This window comes from Jaculus jaculus, chromosome 6 (genome assembly GCF_020740685.1).
Source record: "Jaculus jaculus isolate mJacJac1 chromosome 6, mJacJac1.mat.Y.cur, whole genome shotgun sequence".
Taxonomy (NCBI): domain Eukaryota; kingdom Metazoa; phylum Chordata; class Mammalia; order Rodentia; family Dipodidae; genus Jaculus; species Jaculus jaculus.
In genome coordinates this window covers 96,923,880-96,937,209 of record NC_059107.1, presented here as the reverse complement: position 1 = coordinate 96,937,209, position 13,330 = coordinate 96,923,880, and the positions used below count along the sequence as shown (strand labels likewise).

The following is a 13,330-nucleotide window of genomic DNA, read 5'->3' as shown; positions in this document are numbered from 1 at the left end:
AAGCTTGAGAAGCCTGGACACATGCAGCGGTGAACAAGAGACGCTGTCTCAAACAAGGCGGAAGGCAAGGGCAGATATCTGACCTCCACATGCATGCCCTGACATGCACACACACAAACAAAATAAAATAAAATAGGGCTGGAGGGATGGCTTAGCAGTTAAGGCATTTGTCTGCAAAGCCAAAGGACCCAGGTTTGATTCCCCAGGACCCATGTAAGCCAGATGCACAAGGGGACACATGTGTTGTTTGCAGTGGCTGGAGGCCCTGGCATGCCCATTCTCTTTCTCTCTCCCTCTCTTTCTCCCTCTTTCTCTCTGTCAAATAAATAAATAAATAAAAATAAAATTAAAAAAAATAAAAGCCCCTTGTCATTTTTAAAAATGTGTTTTCTGTTTGAAGGGAGGAAGGGAGTGCTAAAGATGGCATTCAGGGATTCACATGTTAAGCACACACCCTACCACTGAGATATATCCCGAACTCCAAATTTGTTTCCTTTGAAGGTACATTTATAAAATGACAAGAAAAATCACCAGCTGGAGGGTAGTTGCTACTCAATGACTTAGAAAGGATTTGTACACAGGATATAGGAAGAATTGATTTTTAAAAACTAATAAAAAGCAACCTGAACAATAGAAAAATGTGCAAAAGATGTGAAGAGGCCATCATTTCAGTAAAAATCCAGATATCCAGGAAACATCCCTCCAAATACTCAAATTCTCTAGTAACCAATAAAACATCAACGAAATTTTCTGTTATATTGGCACAACTTACAAAGTACGACAGTTCCAAGTGTTAGTAAGGGTGTGGAGTAGTGGGAACATGTCCCATGCTGGTGAGAGTGTGCACGCAGATGGCCATTTGGAAGCTATTTATTGATTCCAATCATTTGGAAGCAGTTAGGGTAATACTTATCCTGTCACTCAATAGTTCTTCTTCTTTTCCTTCTCTTTCTCTTTTTTTTTTTTTTTCCTTCCCTGAGATAGGGTTTTACTTTAGCCCAGGCTGACCTGGAATTCACTGTGCAGTCTCAGAGTGGCCTTGAATTCATGGCGATCCTTCTACCTCTGCCTCCTGAGTGCTGGGATTAAAAGCATGTTCCATGCCTAGCTCTTCTTCATTTAAAAAAAATTGTTGTTTATTTTTATTTATTTATTTGAGAGTGACAGACAGAGAGAGAAAGAGGCAGAGAGAGAGAGAGAGAGAGAGAGAAAGAAAGAGAGAATGGGCACATCAGGGCCTCCAGCCACTGCCAATGAACTCCAGATGCATGTGCCCCCTTGTGTGTCTGGCTAACGTGGGTCCTGGGGAATCGAGCCTTGAATCGGGGTCCTTAGGCTTCACAGGCAAGCGCTTAACTGCTAAGCCATCTCTCAGCCCTCTTATTCATTTTTAAACAATTGCTATAAAATCCATATAACATAACACTTTTAACTCTATTCAAGTATAGCGCACATATATAAAATGTATATATAGTTTATCATATATGTATGTGTATATATATATATATATATATATATATATATATATATATATATATATACACACACACACATTGATGTGCAACATTTTATACACAACACATAGGAATTGTCCAGCTTTATTATTTTGCATGTGTATATCAATTTTTCCAACATCATTTGTTGAAGAGGTGAACCTTTCTCTACTGGGTGTTTTTGCCATTTTTTGTTGAAGATCACTTGATCTTGTCTTTCCCCTCCTTGATTGTTCTGGTTAAGACTCACCATATTGGAGCTAGCGAGATTGCTCAGTGGTTAAAGGCATTTGCTTGCAAATCCTGCTGGCCAAGATTCTATCCTCCAACATCTGTAGTGGAAAAGAAGCTGAAAGCTGCACTGATGCAGTGAGTTGCTGTAAGAGGTAACTGCTGAGGAGCTGACCTTATCTCTGTCAGCAGCTGAAGGAATCCTAAAGAGACAACTGTCTGGGGGGACCCAGAGGGATGATAAGAGGGAAGTACAATTTAGACTAAAATAGAATAAAACACAGCTCATGGTTAGGGCACCCGACTACATGATTCATGTGCATGTTGATTCACAGGATGTTTGGAAAAATTGTTTTGAACCATATAGAGGGCACAAGCTAACTAACTGTCATGTCCTGATTCTGTAAACTAGCTGCCCACTTGCTCACCTCTCCTCTTGGCTATGAACACTATAAAACGAAAGTAAAAATCTCAGCTTAACACGGAAGTTACTTTGGGGAGCAATCCCAACTTCGGTCCCTGGGAAATAAACACTTCTACTTTCACTCATGTTGGTGTTGGAGTGATCTTTTCAGAAAAGTTTCACAACACACCCACAAAAAGCCAGATGCAAAATGACACATGCAGCTGTGATGGCAAGGTGCCTGTGACAGTGGGAGCAGAGCCAGGAGAATCTGTAGCTCATGGACCAGTTGGTCTAATGTCTCTTTGCAGCAGCCAGGGACCCTGTCTCAAAGAATGTGGAACAGACACCTCGACGTTGTCCTCTGACCTCCACAAGTGTGCTGTGTGGCACATGCGCCCAACAAACACACATACACAAATGAATGAATGAATAAACACAATTGAAAACCAAAAAACTTTCCCAATGCTATGCTGACCAAGAAGTGACAATGGAATCCTTACATTGTTCCTTACCTTAAGGAGAAAGATGTCTTTTTTTTTGCTGTTGAGTATAATGCGATCAGCATCTAACAGCTCTATTCTTAAATATGGACCTTAGATAAAAATTTGTGTATGCATGTGTCGTGGGAAACTTTTCCCTTGGGGAGACTCAGACACATGTCTTCACCCCAAATAGGGCTCAGAAGGCAGACCAAAGCATGATTACATCAATACCAGTTCAGTGAACCAATGAGTTTATTGGGGGGGGGGTCACTTACAGAACATAAAGAGGGGTTACTTATAGGAGTGTGGGACCCCTAAAGCAGCCACTTTAGTGGAGAATCCCTGTGTCAAAATTACTCCTTGGGAAGGAAAAAACTCAGCAGCAGAGGCCAGTAAATTAAAAAGGAGATATAAAGGGAAGAGAAAGGAAGGGAAGAGGGTACTTAATAGGTTGGTATTGTATATATGTAAGTAGAATGATTGAGATGGGGAGGGGATATGATGGAGAATGGAATTTCAAAGGGGAAAGTGGGGGGAGGAGGGAGGATAGTACCATGGGATATTTTTTATAATCATGGAAAATGTTAATAAAAATTGAGAAAAAAAAACTAAAAAAAGAAAAGAAAAATAAATTACTCCTTGGGTGCTCCTCCCTCAGCCCCAGGATGAGGGCTCACTTACAGAGCATGGAGACTCCAGAGATACCACCTCAATGGAGCTCATTGTTCCTAGATCTTTTCCTCTCTATATGCTCTCCCCCAGGTCATGAGAGCTTGTGCATTATTGTATACAGTTGGTCCAAAGGGGCATCTAAATCTCAGGTGGGGATTTGATGACCCTCCCCATGCTGTCTCTGGTGAGTTGACCCAGCTGCTTCTTTGTTTTGTTTTGTTTTGGTTTTTTAAGGTAGAGTCTCACTCTAGCCCATGCTGAACTGGAATTCTCTATGTAATCTCAGGGTGGTTTCAAATTTGTGGCAATTCTCCTACCTTTGCGTCCCTAGTGCTGGGATTAAAGGCATGCGCCACCACGTCCAACCCAGCTGCTTTTGATACAGCTGGAAATAGTTGTTTACAGCTTCCAATGTGGAGGAAATTAGCCATACAACAGCATGTCTAGAGACCTGTACAACAATGTTTAAAATAACCAAAGATCTGAAAACAACTGGACTATCTCTTTATAAGAGAATGGTTTAATAGATTGTAGTATATTCATTTCATTAAAAAATTTTGGGCTGGAGAGGTGGCTTAGCAGTTAAGCACTTGCCTGTGAAGCCTAAGGACCCTGGTTCGAGGCTCGTTTCCCCAGGACCCACGTTAGCCAAATGCACAAGGGGACGCATGCATCTGGAGTTCGTTTGCAGTGGCTGATGGCCCTGGCATGCCCATTCTCTCTATATATCTCTCTACCTCTTTCTGTCTGTCTGTTGCTCTCAAATAAATAAATAAAAATAAACAAAAAATTAAAAAATTTATTTATTTATTTGCAAAAAGAGAGTAAGAATATGAGTATGGCAGAGACTCTTGCTTCTGCAAACAAACTGTAGGTGCACACATCACCTTGTGTATCTGGCTTTATGTGAACACCAGGGAATTGAACCTGGTAGTCAGCCTTTGCAAGCACCTTTAACTATTGATCCACCTCCCCAGCTCTTATTAATTCCTTTAACTATCACACAGTGGTGTCAGTGAGCAACAGGAGGAATATCACAATGTTAAGACAAAAAAGTCAAATCAACAAAGAATTAATATATTATAACAGAAAGTTTGCAAGAGTCAAATACATTAAGATGGGCATGGCGGCCCACACCTTTAATCCCAGCACTTGGGAGGTAGAGGTAGGAGGACTGATCTAAATTCAAGGCCAGCTTGGAATTACAATGAATTCTAGGTCAGCCTGGTCTAGAGGGAGACCCTACCTGGAAAAAAAACCCAACACGTTAAAAATCATGTAACACTGTGGGAAATAAGCTATATGCAGCAAAATATTCTAAACTGTGAGTGATGATTAATGTAAAACTACTGGGGCAAAACTTTTCTTCTGAGGGAGAAACCAAAGATATAATCATCTGAGGATACAAAGAAGGCTTCATTAATGTTAACAGTGGTCTATTTCTTCAGTTAGGGGTAGGCATCTGGGTGTCTGTTTTATTTATTGAATCTTATATTTCCATTATATATATTCTTATATATGTATGAAGTATCAGGGGATAATAGAAGGTACCTACACATTTAACAAAATTTCTCAAGTGCCTACTTTGTGCAAGTCATTGTTACAAGTGACAAAGACACAGGAGGAAACAAAACAGCAAGAGAAAGGAAAGGTTTCTGGAGTTAGAAGATGAAAATAGCAAATACTTAAAATAAACATTTCAGCCAATGGAAGTTTCCATTAACCTATACCAGATTCTATTAGGGGTGACCCCCAATGGCTAGGAGAAACTCCCAAATGTGCTATCCCAGCAGGAGACACTATTTATAATGAACTCACCGTAATTTATGCTGGGCAGGAAGCACAAGTATAGATAGTCCAAGAGAAGGACTTACACACTCCACCAGGCCAATATTATGGGGAAAAAGAAGACAGAGTTCATCTAATTAGTAGTTAACAAAGTATTGGCTAATGTCAAACAACAGAAAATGAGCAAATATAAATACCAGTTGCATTTGTCTTTGGGGTGTTTATTTTTAATGTATGTGTGGCATGCATATACATGCTCATATGTATGTGGGTACATGTATGTATATATGTGGAGGCCAGAGGTTAATGTTGGGTGTCTTTCTCAATTGCCTCCATCTTATTTGTTTGTTTTGTGAGGCAGTCTTTTGCTCTAATCCAGGCTGACCTGGAACTCACTCTGTTGCCCAGGCAGTTCTTGAACTCATCCCTCCAGCCCTCATCCTCTTATTTCTTACAGGGCCTTCTCATGAACCTGGAGCTCACCAATGTAAGCAAGTGTCTTTAAACACTGAGGCATATCTCCAGACCAAGAGCTCACCAATTCAGCTCAACAAACTATTCAGTAAGCTCTAAGTATCCTCTCATCTCCATTTCCTCGGTGCCAGGATTACAAGCATATGTTCCTATGACCAACATTTTATGTGGGCTCTAGGGATCTGAACTCAGGTCCTTATGCTTGTGTGGCAAGCACTTTACCTGTTGAGCCATCTTCCCAACCCTGTCTTTGGGGTGTTTTATCCTGCAACTATAACATATTCATTTAATGCACTTTTTCTTGAATAGCTTAAGAAACAGTATTGCTAACTTCATACCACCTACTTGGGACTGGGCTGTTTCTATCATTCACTCAATATCTACTAGGTGAGTCAATCATTGCTCTGAGGGTAGGGGAAATAATGACAGGGAATTCTGATTCTTGTCCTCAAGGAACATAATTTATGAAATAGAATAAGAGAGAGAAAGATCTTTAGAAAATACTTGAAAATAAGATTATAACAGTAAAGTGGAAATACAAAAAATATAGGCACAGGGGAGGGAGCAACTAGCCCTTTGGAGATACATCTTTGATGTCTTCTCAAGAGAGACAAAATACACTCAGCATTGAAGGGGTATTTCCTAGGAGGAAGAATTCTAGACAGAAAAAACTCGGCATACTGCAGGCTGAGGGATGTCAGGACGCTCTGGCTGCAGCATGTGTAAGATCTGAAAACCCAGAGGCTGGCCTTTAGGTGCCATGTGGTAGGAAGTAGACAGGTGTAAAAACCAGAACTACATGCAGATTCTGCCATCCCTAGAGGAGTAATTTTGAGTGTGTTATTAAACCTGTCTGTGTTTTAGTTGTTTAATCCATAAAATGGGAATAATAAGACCACTTTATTGGGTATCTGGGAGGATTTGATTGGTTTGGAAATGAAAAGTGTCTCATTCTCAGACATCAGTTCTTCTATCACTAGCTATCATCTTTGTTTCTATGAGAATATTACTTCAGTATTGCAAAAAAAGAGTCATCTCAATATGACCTGACACAGAAATAACTGCAGGATCAAACGAGGTAGTATTTCCTTATATCAACAGGTTGGCCTTCTGAATTCTGCTTTGTTCTGACCAACAGGTAAAGTAATTTGGTTCTCATGTTCCCTAGCTTCTCGCTGATCAAAGCAGGGGGAGAGAGCCACAGGGCCAGAGAAGAGATTGGGAAGTGACAGAAGAAATGACTGTGGACAATCTCCAAAGTGTATAACCTACATGGAGAAAGGAGCCGAGTCCCAAACGGATCAAGTCTTTGCCACGTGACATCCAGAGTTAAGGCTTTATCAGAATGATTGCATTTAGCCATCACAGCATCTCTTAGGGTTAGGCTCTGTTAATGGGACCATTTTATAGACAAGGAAATCCAGGCTCAGCAAAGTCACTTACTTAGCTTCACAGAGATGTAAGTGACAAAGGTCTGCAACCTAGGTCTCTTACCTCAAAGACAAAACTCCTAACCACTTCTGGACAGGGCAATTTCAGACTCTAGTTCCCTAATGTGCAAACACCCAATTGTCTTGTGCTAGGACTCAGAGGGTCTCTGCTCTTACATTGGGAGGAAGGAGGACAATGCTCTGAAGTTTAAGAAAACAACCAACTCCAACGACTTCTTGAGAGTCAATCACCTGATGACAATATTTTCTGGACCACCTAACTATGCGTCACCAGTCCCAGACTTCCCCACTGCCTCCACACCCATGAACACACAGCCTTAGTTCCCTCACTGTTGGAACATTCTTCCTTGGGCCAAAGCTTCATCCGTCCACTGAAGTGGAGGCCCATGCAGCCTGGCGATCATCCATTTCTCTCCAGGGCTAGTTGCCGAGGAGGGGGTGAGCAGAGACATAATGACATGCTTTCCTTAACAACCTTCCAAACCTCTCATCTAGGACTGGGTTTATAAGCATTCATCAACAACACTCTGGCAAAGTAGGTTAGTAGGATGAGCCCACTGCCTGTTTGGGAAATCTCAGACATTCTTACCAGGACTCCAGACTAAGGGGCTTTGACCACAGTTCCTCTTACACCATTCAGAAAGCTTCATGGTTGTTCCTCTTCTCCCTGCCTTCCTTCCACCCCCATCACTTTGGCAAAATGATGGCTAGGCTATGCCTTACTTCCCACGGAACTAATTAAAGTCTACAAAGTACTTTGAGAATGTTCAGTGTGTTGTTGCCAAGATGGAATTACAGGTGGGAATGGTGAGGGATAGGAATAGGTTAAGTCTATGATGGTCAAGTGGCAGGAGGGCTCTAATTGTCCACTTTGCACCACAAATCATAAAGTGAATATTCTCCTGACCCTTGGCCATCTTATAAAAGCCTACTTCTTTCCCCCATTCACAGGACAGATACCACAGTTCTATCTGTTCTACCCCCTTAAAAATCACCCCAGATGCTCCAGACACTGCTTGCCTTATTAAAGGACATGGTTGGAGTGCAACTTGGTCTGGAGCAAAGCCACCTGATACAGGATGTTGATGGCCTGCCTCCTGGGCTTCCAGCTCTGGTTGACTAATAATTGCTCTTGAGCTTCTGCTTCAGTATGGCCTTGACGTGGGCACCTCTGAGAAGGGGATTAAAAATTCCTCTGAAGAGTCAGGTCCTGCCCAGGAAGAGCTTACCTGGGAAGACAAAACACATAATAAAGCAACCTAGAGCAATTATAAAGCCACACATTCATATAGGCAAATAAAATGGCATTGAAAAGACGAAGGCTAGACGTCAGAAGAACTTCCTTCTGCATACATGTCATGGTTTGTTCCTTGCTTTCAGATTTAGGAAGATTCCTGTCTGAAAGCAGGGCACTTTTACTTTCAAAAGTCAGCACTCACTACATTACAAAAAACCCAGTCTTTTGAGATCTCAAGTATATTTTTCTCTTAGGTACATCAACTTTACCTTGGGTATTTTTCATTTATTCATTTACTGCCTTTGGACAATTTCATAGACATATATAATGTATCTTGATCATAATTACCCTCTCTGATCCTTCCTCTACTCCTACTTAATGCTTTTTTCTTCGCAGTTATTCCCTATCCCTTTCTTTTTCCTTTCTTTTCTTTTCTTTTTTTTTTTTTTTTTTTTTTTTTTGGTTTTTCGAGGTAGGGTCTCACTATGGTCCAGGCTGACCTGGAATTAACTCTGTAGTCTCAGGGTGGCATTGAACTCACGGTGATTCTCCTACCTCTGCCTCCCGAGTGCTGGGATTAAAGGCATGAGCCATCACACCCGGCGGGCCCTATCCCTTTCTTCTCTGAGGGTACTAGAAAAACTTTTCTGGTGCTATCTTCTCCAATTTCATATCCTGACAACGGCTGTTCAAATCAACCTGGCCTCTTGTAGAAAATGTCATGGAGTTAGCCAATCCTCTTCCAAGTCAAAGTGGAAAGTATTGTTTCTTAGTCTTATGTCCATGTCCAAAATGTACAAGTGCTAGGTCATCACAACATAAGAAAGATGAAAGCTGAGGGAACCATCCGAGACTCACAATTTCTAAGGAATTAATTCTGCATTGGTTAAACCAAAAGCTCTTGTGGCCTGTCACCATGGTAGGAAAGGCTCTCTGTTGCCTCGATTATCCACACATGTACTAGCGATTTGTTTGGTGGCCATAGCAAGGATTTCAGACTAAACATGGGAAAGTATTCTTTGAGAGGTCTGACTTAGCAAGAAGGATTTCTTTACAGGAATGAATCTTTTGGAAGGATTTCCTTCTGGCCTTTATAAAATGATGGAGGAAGGAGGTGGCCACACCTAAGGAGGTGGGGGAATGGAGCATGTTAGGCCAAGGCAAAACATTAGCTGCAAATAACCATCCAAGGGGGACACACAGAGAGATAACAGAAAAAAAAAAAGGCAAATAATAGTGAGGGAAATGGCCATCTCTTTCCAGGGTTACATCTTTATTATCAGAAGAAACAAGGGGACTCATCTGGGGGATAGAAGGCCATTATGAAGATGACCTTGGCACCAGACTCACTCGAAAACAATGGTTTCAGGCCCGGGTTCATCTGTTCAAACTTGTAAGCCTTGTCCATGCCAGTAGCCTTGCTACCAGCCCTGTTCCACCTTGCAGACTCTTTCCTGCCGCCAGTAATGTGCATCAATGTTGTTGATCTCCTTTTTCTCCAAACCACACTGGTGGCTTTGTAAAGCTCTACTGGACTTCAGGAAACTGGATGAACTCTATGTTTTGTTCTCTCTCTCTCTCTCTGTATACATATGTACATGTTCATATGCAAGTGGGCGCATGTGTAGGTGTGTGTGCACGTTTAAAGGCCAGATGACAAACTGAGGTGTCATTTGTAGGTTCACCATCCACCTCTTTATGCCCCAGAGCTCTCATTGGTCTGGAGCTCAATAATTAGGCTAGACTGGCTGGCCAGTGAGCTCCAGATTTTCCTTTTGCTGTCTCCTTGGTACTGGGATTACAGGCATGTTTCACCTTGCTTGACATTTTCATGTTGGTACTAGGGATCAAACTCAGATCTTCATGCTTGTGAGGCAAACATTTTACCACATGTTTTACCCCAGTTCCCTGTTTTTTTTTTCCAGTGTCTTCTTGGTTAGCCCAGGCTGGCCTCCATCTCATGATCCTGCTCCCTCAGCCTCCCAAGTGCTGGAATTATAGATGACTGCCACCATGCCTGACTTGAACTGTATCCTTGAATCTTTGATACAGAGCAAATTTCCCTGACAGAGAAGATCAAATAATACACCTCGTGAATTTGAAGTGACAGATGGCCCAATAACATTTATGTGACCTGAGCAGGGGTCCTGCCCTAAAGACTTCTGTGGAATTCAATAATATCAGAGATTAATATCTCAGGATAGCAGGCCAGAAGAGCTTCCAGTCTAAGTGGGGAAACAAAAAAGACATATGAGAACAATCACAAAGCTCACTAAAGCTGCTCACAGTTACATAGTGCCTGCTAGAAAAGATGAGGCCAAAGCTGGAATTATCTCTGTTCTTGTTTTACTTTTCTATTACTTTTTAATGGTTCTGAGAATCAAACTCAGAGCTGCAAGCATGCAAGGAAAGCTATACCCCAACCTATTCTTTTTTTTAAAGGTTGTTATTTATTTATTTGAGAGTGACAGAGAGAGAGAGAGAGTGAGACAGAGAATGGGCACAACAGGGCCTCCAGCCACTGCAAATGAACTCCAGATGCATGTGCCACATTGTTCATCTGGCTTACGTGGGTACTGGGGAATTGAGTCTCAAACCGGCATCCTTAGGCTTCACAGGCAAGCGCTTAACCAATAAGCCATCTCTCCAGTCCCCCAACTCCATTCTTAACAACCATTTTGAGGATTCACTGTGAGCAAGGGGGAGTTCTGTACAATCTTTCCTTTTTTTCCCCCCAGTTTTCCAAGGTAGGGTCTCACTATAGCCTAGGCTGACCTGGAATTCACTATGTACTCTCAGCGTGGCTATGAACTCATAGTGATCCTCCTACCTCTGCTTCCTAAGTGCTGCTGGGCTTAAAGGTGTGTGTCACCACACCCAGCTTATATTTTTGAATATTTTATTTATTTATTTGAGAAAGAATGCCTTTTAACTTATTTTTATATATTTATTTGACAGTGAGAAAGAGAGAGAGAGAGAGAGAGTATGGGCGTGCCAGGGCCTCCAGCCACTGCAAACAAACTACAGATGCCTTAACTGCTAAGCCATTCCTGCAGCTCCAATCTTTCCTTTTTTTTTTTTTAATTCAATTTAATAGAAAAGAGAATGGACTACCTTTCAACACACAGCAGGTTCCCTTGACATAGAAGATTATATAATACATTTCATGAATGTCCAGACTGAGTTGTGTCTTCTCAATTTAGCTTTCATTGTTTTTACTAGATTCAATAAAATTAACAGAAAAGGATATTTGGGGGAACTCCTCATTAATTTGCTTTAAAAAATAGATATATAAATTTATTAGTAGGGTATGGTGATGCACACCATTAATTCCAGCACTCGGGAGGCAGAGGTAGGAGGATCTTCTTGAGTTCAAGGCCACCCTTAGACTACATAGTGAATTCCAGGTCAGCCTGAGCTAGAGTGAGATCCTACCTCAAAAGACACACACACACACACACACACACACACACACAAAATTATTTATCTGACACACACACACAAAGAGGTAGACAGAGAGAATGAGTATGAGCACACCAGGGCTTCATATCAGTGCAAATGAACCCCAGATGCGTGTGTCATGTAGTGTAGCTTTACAGGGGTACTGGGGAATTAAATCCAGGCTGTCAGACTTTGCAAGCAACCTTTAACCACTGAGTACTCTCTCCAGTCCCTGACTTTCTTTTTAAAAATATTTTTAGGGGCTGGAGAGATGGCTTAGTGGTTAAGGCGCTTGCTTTCAAAGCCAAAGGACCTCAGTTTAATTCCCCAGTACCCACGTAAGCCTGATGCACAAGGTGGTACATGCATCTGGAGTTCATTTGCAGTGGCTGGAAGCCCTGGTATGCCCATTCTCTCTCTCTCTCTTTCACTCTTTCTCACTCTGCCTCTTTCCCACTCTCAAATAAATAAATAAAAATATTAAAATAAAAAATTATTTTTAGCTGGGCATAGTGGTGCATGCCTTTAATCCCAGTACCTGGGAGGTTGAAGGAAAGGATTGCCATGAGTTCAAGACCACCCTGAGACTACATAGTGAATTCCGTGTCAGTCTGGGCTAGAGAGAGATCCTCAAAAAACCAAATGCAATTTATTTATTTACAGAGAGAAAGACACAGAGAGAAAACGGGCACAGCAGGGTCTCTTGCTGCTGTAAAGGAAGTCCAGACACATGGACTATATTGTGCGTCTTTACATGGGTACTGGGGAATTGAACCTGGGCCCACATGTAAGTGCCTTTAACTGCTGAGCCATCTCCCCAAACCTCTCACTGGCTTTCTTTCTTTTTTTTCCTTTTCTTTCCATTTATTTTCATGCTGAATTTACTCCCGTGCCATAAGTTTTTGTTTCTTCAGTTTTTTCTGGGATATCGTTTTCTTCTGTGCGACCTCCTCTTCTGGTTTAGGAACAATCTGTTCCTTTTCCGTGAGGATCATCTCATTGTGGCAAGGAAAGCTCATGTAAAGGTTAATCTGACCATGAGCTCTGTAAGCACGGTGGTGCATCTTGGGTACTTTGTTCACCTGGATATGTTCAATGACCAGAAAATCCACATCTAAGCCCTTACGTTCAGCATTACTCTCTGCATTTTTAAGCATGTGCAGCAGACATTCAGCACTCTTTTTGGGCCATCGACCCTGTGTCCAGCCCCACTGTTTAGCCTGGGCACACCTACCAAGTCCACCATTGTATCGCCAGAATGGCACACACTGCTTCTTTAAAGTGACGTCTTTCAGATACTTAGCGGCTTTTCGGATATGCATACCCTTGATGGCTTGAACAGTTTCACGGGTGTTCTTAAAGTGAACATGAAGATTTGAACCCCTTGACTTGCTTGATTTTGTAGGGTTTTCTGGGTTGAGAGAGTAGCGAACCATTTTCACAGGTCACCTCAGGCCGCTAGCAGGAAGAGCTCACTGACTGTCTATAGTGACAATTTCCCCCTGTGTCTGCCTCATGACTTGCTGCTGCAAGATAAGCTTCAGAGCTTTCCCAAGGCTAGGACACACTGAGAACACTTGGAATACGGAGCTGTGGGAAATGGTCATTTTGCTTCAGTGTTGTGCACTGTGGTACACAGGTTCACGCAGATGCCA

The 13,330-nt window shown here is 41.9% G+C and overlaps 1 protein-coding gene across 1 annotated transcript; it reads right to left on the bottom strand.

Annotated features, from left to right (window-relative positions):
• Nucleotides 1-12,539: 12,539 nt before the first annotated feature.
• On the bottom strand, nt 12,540-13,111 carry LOC101606424 (60S ribosomal protein L17-like). The gene has a single exon (XM_045153183.1). The coding sequence runs from the start codon at nt 13,109-13,111 to the stop codon at nt 12,557-12,559; it is 555 nt and encodes a 184-aa protein (XP_045009118.1). The 3' UTR covers nt 12,540-12,556.
• Nucleotides 13,112-13,330: the final 219 nt, after the last annotated feature.

Excerpts from the sequence above, each read along its gene's own strand:
- LOC101606424 (XM_045153183.1), bottom strand. The coding sequence starts at position 13,111 with ATGGTTCGCTACTCTCTCAACCCAGAAAACCCTACAAAATCAAGCAAG.